At 34.8% G+C, this 18,852-nt stretch overlaps 3 protein-coding genes across 3 annotated transcripts; all 3 read left to right on the top strand.

The window, feature by feature from the left end:
* Positions 1–604: 604 nt before the first annotated feature.
* LOC109173079 lies at positions 605–1,812 on the top strand. Its single transcript, XM_019322337.1, has 2 exons — positions 605–1,535; positions 1,625–1,812. The coding sequence occupies exons 1-2, from the start codon at positions 605–607 to the stop codon at positions 1,810–1,812; spliced, it is 1,119 nt and encodes a 372-aa protein (XP_019177882.1).
* Positions 873–2,958, top strand: LOC109173030. Its single transcript, XM_019322287.1, has 2 exons — positions 873–917; positions 2,115–2,958. Exon 2 carries the CDS (start codon positions 2,118–2,120, stop codon positions 2,931–2,933), a length of 816 nt encoding a protein of 271 aa, XP_019177832.1. The 5' UTR covers positions 873–917; positions 2,115–2,117; the 3' UTR covers positions 2,934–2,958.
* A 6,779-nt stretch (positions 2,959–9,737) lies between these two features.
* LOC109173106 (non-specific lipid-transfer protein A-like) lies at positions 9,738–10,600 on the top strand. Its single transcript, XM_019322361.1, has 2 exons — positions 9,738–10,145; positions 10,417–10,600. The coding sequence occupies exons 1-2, from the start codon at positions 9,811–9,813 to the stop codon at positions 10,424–10,426; spliced, it is 345 nt and encodes a 114-aa protein (XP_019177906.1). The 5' UTR covers positions 9,738–9,810; the 3' UTR covers positions 10,427–10,600.
* Positions 10,601–18,852: the final 8,252 nt, after the last annotated feature.

The raw sequence follows: 18,852 nt of genomic DNA, 5'->3' as shown, positions 1-18,852 counted from the left end.
CAACTTTGATTGGGATGAGGTTCGAACCTAAGACCTTTCTTATTGAAATCAATGAGTAAGTTAACGGTGATGTAACAGAAATTAATGGAGAAGATAATATTTAACGGAAAAGTTAACGGATAATCATATAATTAAGGATAAAATAGTTTGAACATAAAATATGTCAATTGAGATGGCGTCCGACTCTCTCTCTGATTTCCCTTCGCCGGCGGCGACCAATCGGTCGCCGGAAGATCAGGATTTGTTGGAAAGAAGTACAAAGAAATCTAAAAGGGCCAGGGAACCTATCACCACTTCGTCCAATCCGGCCACAGAGAACTTAGTTCAAGAAACACCGCAGGGTACTCCAGAATCGACTCATTGGCAGACACCGGCGGCAACCTCGAATTAGGCTTGGAATCGGAAATCGGTGGATACACCGCTAGAAGAAGTTGAAGTGTCCGATGATGATATGGACGACGACGGCAAGACATATGACTACCCTGTGATTAGGGTTACAAAAGAAGAAAAGGAGCGACTAAGACGTCCTTGACGCAGATCCTTAATTATCCGCCTACTGGGGAGAACGGTGGGGTACTCATATCTTCTCCAAAGGTTACAAAGGATGTGGAAGCCGGAATCTGGATTCGAATTAATTGCGCTCAACAATGACTATTTCTTGGCCAAGTTCGACTCACTTGCGGACTATGAAGCTGCCAAATATCAGGGACCATGGATGGTTTTCGATCATTACCTAATAACGCTCGAGTGGAGGCCAAATTTCGACACAAGAAAGGGCGCGGTGGATAAAGTCTTGGCATGGCTAAGATTCCCCTCCCTCCTGATTGAATACTTTGATGAGGACTTCTTGAAAAAAATCGGCAAGAATATAGGGCGCCCAGTCAAGATCGACACTGCAACAGATTTTGTCTCCAAAGGTAAATTTGCTAGGGTATGTGTAGAGCTGGATATATCTAAGCCACTTTTGCCGATGTTTGTCATTGAAGGGGTTGAATGGCCAATTGAGTATGAAGGCATCCATCAGATTTGCTTCAAGTGCGGAACTTACGGTCATCGGATAGAGCAATGTGGGGTAAACGAAGCAGGAGAGTCCACATCTGTCAATGGAGCGAGTGAAGCACCACCTGTGCCAGCCCCAATCCAGAAACCTAAAGAAAGATATGGGGCATGGATGCTTGTCACACGCAAGGACAGGAGAAGACAAAACAGAACACCTTTTCAGCCTGGAAGCGGAGTGGGCAGACCAAGGACCCATTCGACACCTGGTAACACTAATGAACCAGTTCACCTGGGTTCTCCATCGCGATTTGCTGCGCTGCAAAATGAGGATGAATTGATGGGAGAAAACCAAGGAGATCTACCTAGAGCTCCAGACGTTCACCAATCGGTTAATCTACCCAGAATCAGGACTAATTACAGAGGGGGTCATCAAGGATCTGGCCGAAGGCCAACAGAAGGAGATAGGACAATAAACCATCCACCGCCCACACCTCAAGCCCCACCACCAACTCGAGAAACAACAAGAGGCCGTGGGGGTAGGGGGGACTTCCTAACCGGGCGGCAGCCGAAATGGAACACACGGTTGTCCAGGGAAATAGAACGGGCGTTATTTCAACAACCACAGTGTATCATGAAGACATTCAAACGGATGCTCCTGTACTGGTCGACCATGGAGACAGCCTGGAGCACGTTCCGCCTGATATCAACTTGGCTGAACCAGTGATGGGCGAACCTCCGGATATCGATATGCAGGATGGAGTTGGTCGTTCTGACCATAGTGGATTTGTGGCAGACTCTCGCCAAGGCCTTTGAGCCTGTGTCCCTTCCCTCTTCCTTTTTTAATGATTAGTTTTATTTGGAATTGTCAAGGGGCGGCCTCGAATTCGTTTAGGCGCACCCTTAAGTATTTTGTTTCCTTACACAATCCTTCGATTGTTTGTCTATTGGAACCCAAAGTTTCAGGACATCAGGCGAATGCTATATGTTCCAAGTTTGGCTTTGATGATTGGATTAAAGTAGAGTCTGTAGGCTTTTCTGGGGGAATTTGGATTTTATGGAAAAGCAATTTGAATATTGATATTTTGTACACTCACCCACAATTTATATGTTTGCAGGTAATGGAAGCTGGGCAGAACTCCTGGCTGATGACTGTGGTTTATGGGAGCCCGGACCATAGTCTTAGAAGGAAACTCTTTGAAGATCTTTCTGGGGATCGGTTTGATCCACAAGGTCCTTGGTTGACCGTAGGTGATTTCAATTCGGTCACCTGCAAAGAAGAAGTTAGCAACTCAGAATCCTATTCTCACACAAGATGCTCACAATTCAATAATTGGATCCATAGCGAAAGACTTATAGACTTAGGGTATACTGGATCAAGTTTTACATGGATGAGAGGGGTGGACAAGCCCTCCTTCAAAGCGGCTCGTTTGGATCGCGCCCTCAGCAACATAGAATGGAAGCTACGCTTTCCGAATGCAGAAGTTCAACATTTACCTATGATTAATTCAGACCATTCGCCGCTACTTCTGAATACTGATCGGCTTCCCATTGACCCAACACTTAAAAGCTTCAGATTCAATTCAGCATGGAACATTGTTGGAAACATTATGGTTCGGACTGTGAAGAAGTTCTTTGATGAAGGACATCTCCCACATGGCTGCAACGACACTCTTCTACCATTGATCCCTAAGGTACCCGCCCCAGAGAATGTGAAACAGTTTCGTCCCATAGGCCTGTGCAACGTCTCCTACAAGTTGATAACGAAGATCATGACCATTCGGCTGAAAGAGATTTCCAGAAAATTAGTGGGCCAGCACCAATCAAGTTTTATCCCGGGAAGACAGATTTTAGAAAACATTCTTATCTATCAAGAAGTTCTAAATTCAATGAGAAACAAAAAAAGGAAAAACAGGTTGGATGCTGATGAAAGTTGATCTGGAAAAGGCATATGACCGGCTTTCATGGGAATTCATTAAGGATACACTCCAGGATATAGGATTTAATCAGACGTGGATAAGGAATATCCTAGAGTGTGTTACATCATCCAAACTAGCAGTCCTATGGAACGGGCAGCAAACAGAGTGGTTCAAACCAGGGAGAGGAATTAGACAGGGAGATCCACTTTCCCCTTTACTCTTTGTTCTTTGCATTGAAAGATTGAGTCACATAATCAATTGTTCTATTAGACATAGTGACTGGAAAGGCATTAGAATATCCCGTAATGCTCCTAATCTGTCTCACCTCTTTTTTGCAGATGATCTAATCCTATATGGAGAAGCATCGGTCCAGCAGGCTAAAGAAATGAGGAAATGCTTGGATTTGTTTTGTTCAGTCTCGGGTCAAGCAGTAAGCTTACATAAGTCTTCCTTATTTTTCTCAAAAAACGTGCCTTCTCAGCTCCAACAGAACATAGTCAATGCTTCTGGAATCCCAAGTGTTACCAATATGGGAAAATACTTAGGCATTCCTTCTATCCATGGTAGACTTAAATGTGACTCATATTCGGGAATTATTGAAAGGATCCAGACACGTCTATCAGGGTGGAAATCTAGCTCTCTCTCGTTGGCTGGAAGGCAGATTTTGGCCCAATCGGTCCTCTCGGCGATCCCCTATTTCACTATGCAGACAACTCAACTACCTGTTGGAGTTATTGCGTCCATTGAAAAGATGATCAGAAGTTTTATTTGGGGAAGTAATCAAGGATCAAGACGATGCCATCTGATTAACTGGGATGTAATTACTAGAAGCAAGTCCAATGGAGGACTAGGCATCCGAAAGTTGAAGGAGATGAACCAAGCTTATCTTGCAAAGCTGGGCTGGAACCTTGCGAAGGACTCAAGCAGCTTATGGGCTGACCTCTGCAAAACCAAATACGGTATTGTATCCCACGACCCTTCTTCTTGACGATTAAAGAGCAATTGCTCGAATGCTTGGAGAGGCATTTATAATGCAATCCCAATCATCTAGAGTGGGTCTAGGTGGCAGGTTAGAAATGGTCTCAACACACTCTTTTGGAAAGATAGATGGATAGACGATAGACCCCTTTTGGAACTAGCCACTGGAGAGGTCCCTACAACAGTCCTCAACAGATCCGTCAATAGCTACTGGAATCAGGACTTTGGCTGGTGTTAGGACCAGGTAACACATCTACTTCCGGACGAAATCTGCAGGAAACTTGAAGCATTTGTACTTATCAATGAACAGGATTTGAATGATATTCGAAGCTGGCCTGGAGAGCTCAACGGAGAATTTTCAGTGAAATCTGCTCATGACATCGCCCTGGGACCTGAGAATCTCCCAAACTCTGCTAACTGGAACAAAATCTGGAAGTTGAAGCTACCCAATAAGATTCGCACCTTCATCTGGCTTACTAGACACAACAGGATCATGACAAACCTTAAACGTTTCAAACGCGGCCTAACCACATGTGATAAATGTGGGCTATGTGGAGACATCACGGAGGACAGCGACCATGTGCTGCGATTTTGTCCAGCAGCAGAAGAAGTATGGGGTATTATATTACCAGAGACTCACGAGAGGCTTAGAAACCTACCATTAGTTAATTGGATCGATGAAGGGATTGCGGAAGCATCAGGTGGCAGAAGACCACATTCGCAGTTACTTCATGGTGGTTATGGAAGTGGAGAAATGAGGCTATTTTTAGCAACAAAATCACACCTCTGTCCACGAAGATTATAATCTTGAATTCTCAGATTAATGAGATCAACAGAGCATTTTCAAGAGCTAGAGGACCTCAAGTTTCAGATGATAGACTTACATGGAGGAACCTATGTTGGTCAAAACCACCGGAGGATTTTGTCAAAGTAAACGTCGATGGTTCGGTATCTCCTTCATCTCTCCTTGCGGGCTGTGGCGGAGTCATCAGGAACTCTAATGGGGATTGGATCAATGGATTTACGTTTGTGATAGGTATGTGCACCCCCTTGGAAAGTGAAGCATGGGCAGCATTGAAAGGAGTTCAGCTTGCTATTGGCTATTGCTGGTGGTTTCAAAAAAGTCTTACTGGAAACAGATTCTGAGGAAATTGCGAAATTCATGAAAGCTTCAAGACCTTCCACGATTGCGACACACAACATTCTTTCTGCTTGCAAACGTGAACTCCGTAAACTGGACCAATGGCAGATCTCGGCCATCCCCCGAGAACAAAATCGCATTGCAGATTACCTTGCTAAAAAGTCTAAAGGGCAACTAAGCAGATTACAGATTCTACCAGATGCCCCTCAAGAAATCAGAGGCCTACTAGAAGATGAGGTTCCCTATATGGCGAAATATTTGTATTAATTAGGACTTCTAGTTGCTTCCCCTGGGTTTCCCCCTTCCATTTTAAATAATAAAAAAAAAAGGATAAATTAGGAAATCTCTAAGGAAAATTTAAAATCTGAGTCATTCATTTGATTAAAAATTTGACCGTTATTTTTTCTATCTATTATTATAAGTCTAACTCTATTTGGCTCTTATTAATATATATATATATATATATATATATATATATATATATATAAAAGATACAATATTTACAAGCTAAGACATCAATTATATATATGCCTTATTATATCTTGGTATAGTTTATTTACATGTATGGTATATTTATTTATTAATCCTGCGATATTAATGAATAGATAAAAGATCATTTTTGATCCTCGGCTATAGTATATGTATCAAATTTGATCATTGTTTATTAAACTTTTTAAATTAGGTGTATGATTATGTAATTTGTATCACACATTTGGCCATTGACTATTATTATATTCAAAAAAAAAAAAAATTGAAAGGTAATATATTCAAATTAGTTGCATAACTTTGTAATTTGTATCACATCTGATCATGTTGTTAAAATTTTCAGTCAAATTTATGGCCAAGTAACCGAAAAATATTAATAGTCAATAATCAAATGTGATACTTATTACATAATCTTGCATGCACCTAATAATTTACAAATTTTAATAGTCAATGACCAAATTTGATACATGTATTATAGTTGATGGACCAAAAATGATATATATATATATATATATATATATATATATTTATTTATTTATTTATTTATTTATTTATTTATTTATTTATAGTTTTATATATAGTATATAGGTATTATATTGTTTGCCTTGTCAACATCTCATTCTAACACATCGACGTGCATGGAATTTGGAATAACAAATTTCAAGAGAACTTGAAATTTGAAAAATGTTTTAAAAGAATTAAAAATTAAAAATGGTGGTTCAAACATGAATTGTTAATTCATGAAATTGAAATCAAATCTTCCTTATGACTACAAGATTTCAATTCCAACAGTACAAATCTCGAACTATGAATTATTTATTTAGAACTAAAATTGAACCATGATAAACAATAGCCATCCCTACCCACAAGCTACAACGTGTGAATGAATAAATCCTTAAAAATCAAGGTTGTGAACGGAGAGTCATTTGAAGTACAAAAATTTTTTTAAAAAAAAATGACTAACCACTCAACCAGTATGATATCGATGCTGAATAAAATAGAACTATATTTAGATACCAACAAATCAACAATTGTGTCGATTGAAATTATAATTTCCTAAATTTAAAATCATACTTCAAAATGTACGAGCTCCATCTTACTTCAATATTAAGAATGTCATTTATTAAAATATACACGGTATGAATAATCCAAATTAATAAGAGGAAAAAGAAAATTCCGTTCAACTTTGAGAACATATCTTATATATCTCTATGTGATTTAAAATCTTACTTAGGGGTGGCATAAACTTCATGTAAGCCCGAATAGTTATCGGATATTTTTAATTATGGTATAACTAATATAAATAAATAAATAAATATAAATATAAATATAAATATATATATATATATATATATATATATATATATATATATTATCTTAACTATAATAAAGCTATATGGTTTGGGAAGTAATTAATTAATGTTACAATTATTATTTTGGTGAGTAATTATTGTTACAAGTATTATCTCTATCCTAATTATTATTATAAAATAGCCACAACATTCTTTACTATAAAAAAAAATGCACAACATTTGAAAAATAAAATAGCTATTTTTTTTTCCCCATAACAAAGGATTACATTTATTTTAAATTTACTCATACAAAATTTGAAATTTGCTTTCTAAATGTAATTATCTTAGTTATTATTCGTATTGTGAAAATTATAATCTAAATGAAATACAATTAAGAATAAATCAATGTAATTATGTAAATTTTCTCTATAAGTTTATTTGAATATGTACATAATTAGAGATTATATTAACCATACAAAATTTTAATTTTAATTTTAATTGTAATTTTGTATTCTATAAAAATAATAAATACTTGACCGATGGAAGCTCAAAAATATTATTATATTAAACAATTTAAAATATTTTTATTTTTTCTATTTTCTATTTATATTTATAATAACATCATTTTTTCCCGTGCATCGCGCGGCTGAATCACTAGTATGTATATATATATATATATATATATATATATATATATATATATATGGTTCAGATATCGAGAGTTAACATTTTATCCATACCAATCACAGCCCGAACTAATTTAAACGCTTATGATTCTTTATAAGGTAGTATTTATAATGTCTCCACCACCAGGTTCGGTCCTATGACCACCCATTTAGAATGGTAACATATGTGTCATCACACTATATAATAGTTGTCATATAAAAACTTAGGGATGTGGTTGAATGGAAAGGGCTCATCGATCTTTAACCAAATGTGAGTTAGATCATTGACTTTGGGTAGGGAACAATCTTAAATCTCCAGGCCAGCTGTCCTACGCAATAGATGTGCCGTATAAATTATATATTTAGTTTTAAATGTATTTCATAATTCATGAACATATTAATTTCCAATAGTCTCTTAGTTAATTAATTATTAGTATTTTGTATTTTTTTTTAGTTTAATAGTATATAAAAAATATATAAATACACCAATAATAAAATATTTTAAAAAACTCAAAATTAATAAAAATAAAGTTTTGTGTGTATCTGAACTAACCCGGAATAACTTAAAAAAATTTCACCCGAACTAAACATATCCAAATTAAATTTGGTCATGATATCAGGTATAAAAATATCATCCAAAATAAATTTTGAGTATCATCATCCGAATTGAACCAACACACCACCCCTATTCTTAATTTCTTCAAAATGTACAAGCCTCATCCTACTTCTATATTAAGGATGCAATTCGTTAAAGCAACGCGAATAATCCAAACCGATAAGGGAAAAATGCAAGTTCAGTTCAACTTTGAGAATACCTGACTTCTTATATATCTCTAGTTGATTTAAAATTTAACTTCAAAATATAAAAACCTCATCATATTTCAATATTAAGGATGTCATCCATTAAAGCATAGGCGAATAGTGCGAAATAAGGGAGAAAAGTAAGTTCAATTCAACTTCGAGAACACCTCTTATATATTAAGGATGGCATCCATTAAAGCATAGGCGAATAGTGCGAAATAAGGGAGAAAAGTAAGTTCAATTCAACTTTGAGAAGACCTCTTATATATAATATATTAAGGATGCCATCCGTTAAAGCATAGGCGAATAGTGCGAAATAATAGCAAAAAGCAAGTTCAATTCAATTCAATTTTGAGAACACTTCTTATATATATCTAATTGATTTAAAATCTTACTTCAAAATGCACAAGTCTCGTCATGATTCAATATTAAGGATGACATCGGTTAAAACATGCACAAATAGTAAAAAAATATTAAAAAATTCAAAATTGATAAAAATAAAGTTTTGGGTGTATCTGAACTAACCCAGAATAGCCCAAAAAAAATTCACCGCAACCAAACATATCCAAATTAAATTTGATTGAGATATTGGGTGTAAAAATATCACCCCAAATAAATTTTGAATATCATCATCCGAACTGAACCAATACACCACCCCTATTCTTAATTACTTCAAAATGTACAAGTCTCATCCTAGCTACTTCAATATTAAGGATGACATTCGTTAAAGCAACGCGAATAATCCAAACCGATAAGGGAAAAAAGCAAGTTCAGTTCAACTTTGAGAACATACTCCTAACTTCTTATATATCTCTAGTTGATTTAACATTTAACTTCAAAATGTACAAACCCCATCATATTTCAATATTAAGGATGTCATCCGTTAAAGCATATGCAAATAGTGCCAAAGAAGGGAGAAAAGTAAGTTCAATTCAACTTTGAAAACACCTCTTTAATATATATATATATATATATATATATATATATATATATATATATATATATATACTAGTCTTTTCTATGCGCGATGTGCAAAATGATATGTCAATACTTATATTTTTTAAAATAACTAATAAATCTCTACTAATTAAAATTATATGAAATCAAATTTATTTATTATAATAATCCAATATATAATATATAATACTACAAATATTATTATCATTAAATAATATAAGAAAATATATGGTGGATGCATGTGCATGGTAACAATAATGAAATAGATAACGGAAGTTATAACGGTATGGGTATTTTTGTCCAAAAAATTATATAGTACAACTCTAAAAGCATAATGTATAAAATGATTAGCATTAAAAATATAGACATAAATGAGCGAGACTTATTATACAAGAATTTAAATTATAACTTGTACCAGAATCATATATTCATATATACTTCTTTACTCATCCCATCCGGCTTCCCTTACTATAAATACCGTACTCCATACTACTGATCATTCATCCCACCATTATATTTCTTCCTATTCAATTCAACAAGCTAAGCTAAAGTTATATACCAAAATTAAAGCAACCATGAATCGTGCGATGGCTCCAGTGATCTTCATAGCGGCGGTGCTCGCCGCAGTGCGGCTTGGCCAAGCCATCGACTGCCAGACGGTGGACTTAATCATTTCCTCTTGCCTCGGCTACCTCCAAGAGGGCGGCGCTCATCCTCCAATGGAGTGCTGTGACTCCTTCAGAAACCTGCTCAGGGGTACTCCGACGCAGCAAGACAGGCGGGACGCCTGCGAATGTCTCAAGGCCACCGCCGCTAGACCCGACATCAAGGCCGACGTCGCCGCCGTTCTTCCCTGGAGTTGTGGTCTTGCGAGCAGTATTACCATCAGCCGCGATATCAACTGTCAAAAGTTAGCAATCCGTTTGGACCGTTAAATCACTGGAAATTATGAATTTCCGACCACCTGAAAGTGATTTTGATATCTGGAAAAACTTTTATTGCTATTTCCGACCACTTTTGGTATCCGAAAAAAATTTTTATTGTTATTTTCGGCCATTTTTACTTTCGACTTGATTTAAGATCAGGTGGTCGGAAATTTCATATTTTCCAGCAATGCATTACTACGTACATAGTAGAGCTCTGGGTTTGTTTTTACTTATGTGGTTTTGTGCTTCTTGCAGCGTCCTTTGAAGTTGAAGACTACCGATCAGATCGAGGGGAAGCTTTGGATAGCCGCCGCTTGAAATAATATGTTTTGTGTTAAGTTTACAATAAAGATTGAAGTGTCACTTTTGTTACATAATGTATAAAAGCTTATATGATGTTTCAATTCTATGAATAAAATTATCCAATCTATTTTATTAATTATGAGCTGAGGTTGTTGATTTTAAAATTAATATTTTTTTGTTCTTTAATTATTTCATCGGTATGATTAATTAATTATAAGGTTAATACATTTGGACCCACACCAGTAGCATAATTGGTTATCGGGTATCAGATTTGTTCCAAGAGCATGTGGTCGAATCCTGACAGTCGTAGTATATATGGGTGTCATCGTGATTTAAGCTTCTACAATTCTGTAGGCCAAGGGTGTATGGGTGTCATTCTGTAGGCCAAGGGTGTGTGACCCTTGGGGGAGGAGTTTTCCCTTTTTGCTTCCAGGTGAATCCATTTAGTTACTTTATTATCACATTAGCTGTAGATATCATATTTTCATTTACGGGGTAAATAAATCTCAATTTCTATAGGAGCATAAAAAAATTTGTTGATGTATTGTTCGCAAAACAATAATAAAGGAAAAAGAAGGAAAAATGTTATGCATAATTAATAAAATATTCATCTTTGAAATCAATTTAATAAACAAATATTTATTTGCAATATCATATTTATTTGTTAGGTAATTATAAACTCTTAAGTTTGATTTCTGGTGAGATTTCTTTATTTGTGGTTATTTGTCAGACTATAGTCATAATGCAAATTTTACATATAGCACACTTTCAGATACTTGCTCATAAATCAAAGGCTCATAATTTAATATTTAAAATAATTGAGGGACCAATATGGAATTTTTTCTTTTAAAATAAGTTTTTATTTCTTCTTAATACCTTTAAGCGTCTTGTTAGCTCCTTTGCATGCAGTATGTTAGCAAGCTTTGATTGACCATAAGCCCCTAAGCTGCTGTAACTGTATATAGGGATCACAAATATATAAAGAAAATAAATTTATCGACCTCTCCAAGTAATACAATTTATTGCAACAAAGTCAGAATTGAAGATGTACTCCATCTCAACCAAAAGCCTAAGCTGATAGTTGTGTACGGGAACTAGTTACTTTTGACGGGTTTCAAGTAACACGTGGACCATAATCTACTTTTATCGAACGACGCGAAAATTCAAACTCATAACCTTTGATACGAGGTTAGCTTTGATACCACATCTCAACTAAAAACTTAAGTGGATAGTTAGATTGCATATTATATATGCTCAACAGTCAGCACTCAACAATGTTATAAGCAAATAAAAGTGCAAGCAACGGTCTATTACTACTTCCAAAAACGCTTGATCTAAACAGAACAAAAAATGAATTTTAAGTTACCTTTCACTATCATTAATCTTATCAATGCGAATTCCCTCTTTATAAGCAAATCGATGAGCTTGTTTTTGGCTTCAGTTTTCTTGTTTCTAGGATAGTTTCATCTCTATTGTGGAGGTTTATTTTCTGGAACATGGGGAATTTCTGGAAAAAGATGAATTTAGTGTGCAAAGTGAATTAAAAAAAATCTTCTAGTGAGTAAGCTGATGATGTGTTTGCCTTTCCCCAGCAGAGCTAGCTTCGAGAGGCGAAATGCAGATGATGTGTTTGCCTTTCAGCTCAAGATTGTTGAAGAAGACCAGATAAAAATGCCCTTCAATTTCACAGAGACTTAACGCTAATTCGAACGGTCGATTAAAAGTGTCCAACTTTTATAAAGTCGGAATAAAATGTGGCAAAATTAATAAAAACAGGAAAAATGTGTCCAATGCGCAATAAATGTAGGACCAAAAGTGGATTTAACTCGAGTGGTGTAAATAGAATTCCCCTTTTCACTATCATCACCTTCCTTTTACATATAATGAACCAAGATTAGAATCTCGGAGGCAATTATGTTCAAAGTAGACAGATTATTTGTACGCACCGGTATTTAGCCATATCTGCTGAGCCATTAAAAGTCACCGTAATTTACATTGTTCCAAATGGGCCGGAGTGTCGAGAGCTCTTGGGTTGGGGATTCAACATTTTGAGAGGAAAAAAACGGACTATGACCGAATAGAAAAAGTATAATTTTTATATCATAATATTATTAGTTTGATATCTGTTAATATTTTATCAATTGAATTCGTCATATAGAATTTTTATAATACATATTACTCTTTTGTGTATTGTCTGAACTATTAATATACAAGATGATAATTTACTTATGACATGTTCTTTGATAATGATTACAAGTTACCAAAAAAAAAAAATGCGAAGTGACTTTTATAATTAAAAAAATAACAATAATAATAATTTGAACTACTTTTTAAAAAAGATTTGAACTTAGCCGTTTGGGACATGATTATTACAGAATATTACATAAATCTGTTTACATTTTCACTTTCCTCAAACAAATAATTACAATTATCACAATACAACGAGTGAATTCCATTTCTGGTCCTACTGTTATAGGGCCGTTTCCAATGTTAGTCCACCTTAATTTTTTTTGCCACTTTACAACCACTGTTATTGAATGTGTTCCACTTTTAGTCCACCGTTAATATTTCCGTCGAGAGGCAGTATAATCCAAGGGTATTTTGGTCTTTTTATGGTTGTCTCTTCTCTTTTAATCCAGGCGCTTCGTCGTCCTCCTCCGATATTCGAAGATGGCTCTTCGAACAACGAGAATGGGAAGCCAAAGCTATATCGTCTCGTTCGTTCCAACATGGGCCGGCGAGGTTTCTTAGGTTTTAGGTTTAATGTTCTCATTTCTTTTAGTCAAACATAGTCTTGGATGAGAAGAAAGATCAAAATACCCCTAGATTACACGGCCTCTTGATGGAAATACTAACAGTGGACTAAAAGTGGAACACATTCAATAATAGTGGTCATAAAGTGGCAAAAAAAATTAAGGTGGACTAAAATTGGAAACACCCATATAACAGTAGGACCAAAAATGAAATTCACTCCAATACAACTGGTCCAAAAAGGTGTCCAAGTTGGTAACCTATAATTTTTATATATCAAAGTTATTAGTTTGATTCTTGTCAACTCTCTATCAGTTAAACTCGTTGTACAAGAGTTTTTTTAATGTGATTTATTTGGTAATAACTCAGGCCATCGAGGAAGCTGATCAATTAGTGTTCAAAAACAATAGTGTAAAATCTAAACTAATAATTAAGATATATTTCACAATTTATTTTGCTTTAAAATTTTAAGAGCGAGTCCCGAGAATTCAAAAGTAATAGGATTATAAATTTTGGTGCCAATAAAAAAAAAAAAAGGAATATCCTTGTCAAATTTCATTTTTTTAGGGAGTGATTAGTAAATGAAGTTGACATAATTGTGGATGGTTACAAGTTACAACAATTAAATGAGAAGCACATGATATGGCATGATGGTGAGTAGAAACCAGATTTTATTACTATCTTAATTGTTTTTACTTTATTGCATTTCAGTTTTGACTGTAGGATCATGGAACCATAATTTATTACTATCTTAATTACTTTTTACTTATTGCATTTCCGTTTTCATTCGAAGAATAATAATTTTAATCTCGCTGAATAGTCAATTCAATAAATTATATCAATTCCCGCATGGGCATCTTAACTGCTCACAGAGGTGAAATTTTGGAAGAATGACCAGGGATCGAGTCTCACCAGCGGCAGTGTGGGAGTTACCTCTCAAAGCGAGAGGGATTCCTTGTGCGCAGTGAGCTCCGGTCTAGCCTCTGTGGTTCATGTTCAGTTGAGTTACCATGATTTACATCCTCCCAAATGCTCTGTCGGGTCAGTGAGCTCCGGTCTAGCCTCTGTGGTTCATGTTCAGTTGAGTTACCATGATTTACATCCTCCCAAATGCTCTGTCGGGTCAGTGAGCTCCGGTCTAGCCTCTGTGGTTCATGTTCAGTTGAGTTACCATGATTTACATCTTCCCTAATGCTCTGTCGGGTCAGAGTGTGGGGGGCCCTTAGGGTTGGGGTTCAACCTTTTGGAAGAATAAATTATATCAATCACTACATTTATAATTATTTGGTGTAACGAATAAACATGTATTCATAACTTACTTAGGTTTGGTGGCGACAAATGTTTACATTTTGATTCGATCATTGTAAAGTCGAGCTCGGAATTACAATGTTCAATAAAGCCAAACAGATTTGGTGTAAATTCTCGCTCAAAGTTTTGAAAATTTTTTTCCTTTTTAGATTTTTTTAATTAAAAATTATTGCCTTAAAAAAATATTTGCTTTGATTTGACATTACATGTAGCTTTTCTTGCTCATTTTTCAATGTGATCTAACTGACATCCACTTTTACAAGTTATATGTAAGTAATAATAAAAGCTAGCAAGATTTTTGAATCAAACATTTTGGAAGAAACTATCCATAAATACTGCAAGTCTTGGAGAGACAATCCGCTTTCGCATTGAAGCACAAAGGATGTCTTCAAGAGACAACTCACTTTTACATTGAAGCACAAAGGAATTATCAGGAAACAAAAGGTAGATTAATCATTATTTTTCTTTCTATTATTTACACTGAAGCACAAGAGATCAGGCTCTATCTCACGAAACTTCCTCCTTTTTAACATCTATACAGCTCATTTGTTTTTGTGGAAAGGAGAACAGGGAGAGGCAAAAATTGTAAAGAAAAAATGTTAGATCCCTTTTTTAAGGAAATCAACAGCATACAAGGATTCTCATATTGACACCTGAAATGAGGGTTGCAAAAATCCCGCCTAGGCACCGAGTAATCGGCGCCTAGGCGCTAGGGGCCTCTAGGCTGTGGCGATTTCCCCCCTAGGCTCCCGCCTAAGAGACCGGCCGCCTAGGCACCCACCTAGCGCCTAATTCGGTCGCCTAGCGCCTAACTCGGCCGATTACGCCGAGTTAACTCGTCAATTTCTGTTGAGTTAGCCGAGTTAACTCAATCGACTCGACCTTGCTAATTTTTTTTCATTTATATGACATCTATATATATATATATATATATATATATATATATATATGTATGTATGTATGTATGTATGTATGTATGTATGTATGTATGTATGTATGTATGTATAATATGACATATATGCACCTATACACTTGCACTGTTTTTCATTATTTCAGTTAACCGCCTAGGCCGCTTAGGCCGCGCGGCGCTAGGCGCTACTCTACCGCCCGACTAGCGCCTAGCGCCTATTGCAACCATGCTGAAATCAAGATTAGAGTATTATTATAATAGCCAAAAAACTCAAACAAGTAAGTTTCTAACTCAAACAAGGTATTGACTAATGATAAAACATGTAAATCTAATTTCACATTTGGCATGTGATAAGCATGTTAAAAGGTAATAGTGATATACTTGTTAAACTGAATTTTGGTGAAACACCACATTTACATTTAAGCACATGAGAATAAAGAAAATGTGATTGGTTTGTATGACTGTATGTCTATGTTTTTGGTTTCTCTACTCAAATGAATTTCTTCAATAGTGTCCAATATTGCGATAGTTTTTTAAGAAAAATTGCATAAAAATAAGGGAAACATTAGATTTTGCAGTTCAAATCATAAATCCTTACAATTTTCTGTTTTTTTTTTTTAAGAAACTGCATAAAATTACTGTAATTATTAGATTTTGCCGTTCAAATCATGAACCCTAACATTTTCATGTTTTTTCCCGTTTATTTTTCCTTGCTTATTAATAAAGAAAATAAACAAATTGGATAGTTTTGGCCTACAATACAGTGAACAGACGGGAAAAAAATTAAACAAAAAAAAATTACTTATTTTCCTCTTAGATCTGTTGATGGACTGAGCTTCTAGCCACGTACTCAGTTAGAGAGATTTGAGATATTTCCGTCGACTTTTTTCTCCGTCATCTTAATCGGTGTATACAGTCATTCGCCGATTTACTCATCGGTATAGCGATGCTATGTATCTATATAAAAGCGTGTAGTAAAACTGGAAAAATGAAGCCAAAGAGGATAGAGAAAAATGAAATCGACGCCATGCATGCAGATGAAGAATCATCTGGAAGCAACGGGCTTCGACATCTTCGGAGAAAAAAAAGAAGGAAACAACAGAAAATGGAGATTAAAGCAAGAAAGTGTAAAGCAGGAGATGTGTTGCTAAAATGGTAGAGGGAAGGCGGAGCAAGGGTTCTCGGACAGGGGTGGCTGCAATCTGGTGGAGTTAGGGTTTGATTTTTTTTTTTTTCTTAATATATGGGTTTTATGGGTTTGGACTAGGTTAAATAGTGAGTTTTTGTTTGGGCCAACAAAAATATAAATTGCGTATAGATTAATCTGGCCTAAACAAATTTTTTAGGCCAGATTAATCTATACACAATTTATATTTTTGTTGGCCCAAACAAAAAGCTCACTATTTAACACAGCCCAAACCCATAAAAGCCCATATATTTTTTAAAAAAATCAAACCAAACCCTAACTCCACCAGATTGCAGCCACCCCTGTCCGAGAACCCTTGCTCCGTCTTCGCTCTACTATTTTAGCAACATATCTCCTGCTTTCCACTTTCTTGCTTTAATCTCTATTTTCCGTTGTTTCCTTCTTTTTTTTTCTCCTAAGATGTCGAAGCCCGTTGCTTCCAAATGATTCTTCATCTCCATGCATGGCGTCGATTTCATTTTTCTCTATCCTTCATTTTTTCAGTTTTACTACACGCTTTTATATAGATACATAGCATCGTTATACTGATGAGTAAATCGGTAAACAGCTGTATACACCGATTAAGATGACGGAGAAAAAAGTCGACGAAAATATTTCAACTCTCGCTAACTGAGTACGTGGCTAGGAGCGCAATCCATCAACAGATCTGAGAGGAAAGTAAGTAAAATTTATTTTTTTTGTATAATTTTTTCCCGTCTGTTCACTGTATTGTAGACCAAAACTATCCAATTTGTTTATTTTCTTTATTAGTAAGTAAGGAAAAATAAACGGGAAAAAACATGGAAATGTTAGGGTTCATGATTTGAACTGCAAACTCTAATAATTCGAGTAATTTTATGTAGTTTCTTTTTTAAAAAAAATAATAAATAAATAAATAACAAAAAAAATTGTAAGGATTTATGATTGAACTGCAAAATCTAATATTTTCCTTATTTTTATGCAATTTTCCTTAAAAAACTATCGCAATATTGGACACTAGAAATTCATCTGAGTAGAGAGACCAAAAACATAGACTACTGACCAATCACATTTTCTTTATTCTCTTGTGCTTAAATGTAAATGTGGTGTTTCACCAAAATTCAGTTTAAAAAGTATATCATTATTACCTTTTAACATGATTATCACATGCCAAATGTGAAATTAGATTTACATGTTTTATCATTAGTCAATATCTTGTTTGAGTTAGAAACTTACTTATTTCAAGTGTCAATATGAGAATCATTGGTATGTTGTTGATTCCCTTAAAAAGGGGGATCTAACATTTTTTCTTTACAAGCTTTGCCTCTCCCTGTTTTCCTTCCCTAAAACAAATGAGCATCATTGTATAGATGTTAAAAAGGAGGAAGTTTCGTGAGATGGAGCCTGATCTCTTCCGCTTCAGTGTAAATAATAGAAAGGAAAATAATAATTAATCTACCTTTTGTTTCTTGATCATTCCTTTGTGCTTCAATGTAAAAGTGGGTTGTCTCTTGAAGACATCCTTTGTGCTTCAATGTGAACGTGGGTTGTCTTTCCAAGATTTGCAGTATTTATAGGTAGTTCCTCCAAAATGTTTGATTCAAAAATCTTGCTAGCTTTTATTATTACTTACATAACTTGTAAGAGTGTCAATCATATCACATTGAAAAATGAGCAAGAAATGATACACGTAATGTCAAATCAAATCAAATACCGAGTATTTTTTAAAGGCAACTAGTAATTGTCCCGTGCGATGCACGAACTATTATTAACAAATTTACCAATTAAATTTTTTACATCCTCTGAATTAGCAAAGAAAGTAATAGTTGTAGAAACAGAAAAACGTATTTGAATTCTTCAGCTCAGAATTAGTTTGATTAAAAATGTAAGTATAACTATACAATAATGTAATATTTAATATTTTTGAAAGTTTAATTATGCTATTATTATGTTGATTTTAAAGTTTATTGTTACTTGCATTATTATTTGAATTTGAATTTTTCTTTTGAAAGGAATTTGAATTTGAAATAACTACTTTAATTATATAACTAACGTATTTAAATAAAACTTGTAAATAAAATAACAGGTGATATTTGTCGAAAATCTCCGCCAAAAACTTATTCATTTGAAAAAAATTATTTATGTAAGAACTATATTTATCTCATATCTAATTTCTCCTCTTTATATATGTGGAGTCAAATTAATTATAATTGAGGTTTAAATGAATATATACACAAATTATATTAAATATAAA

The sequence above is a fragment of the Ipomoea nil genome, unplaced genomic scaffold (assembly GCF_001879475.1).
Source record: "Ipomoea nil cultivar Tokyo-kokei standard unplaced genomic scaffold, Asagao_1.1 scaffold0465, whole genome shotgun sequence".
Lineage (NCBI taxonomy): Eukaryota > Viridiplantae > Streptophyta > Magnoliopsida > Solanales > Convolvulaceae > Ipomoea > Ipomoea nil.
This window is presented reverse-complemented; position numbering and strand designations above follow the sequence as displayed.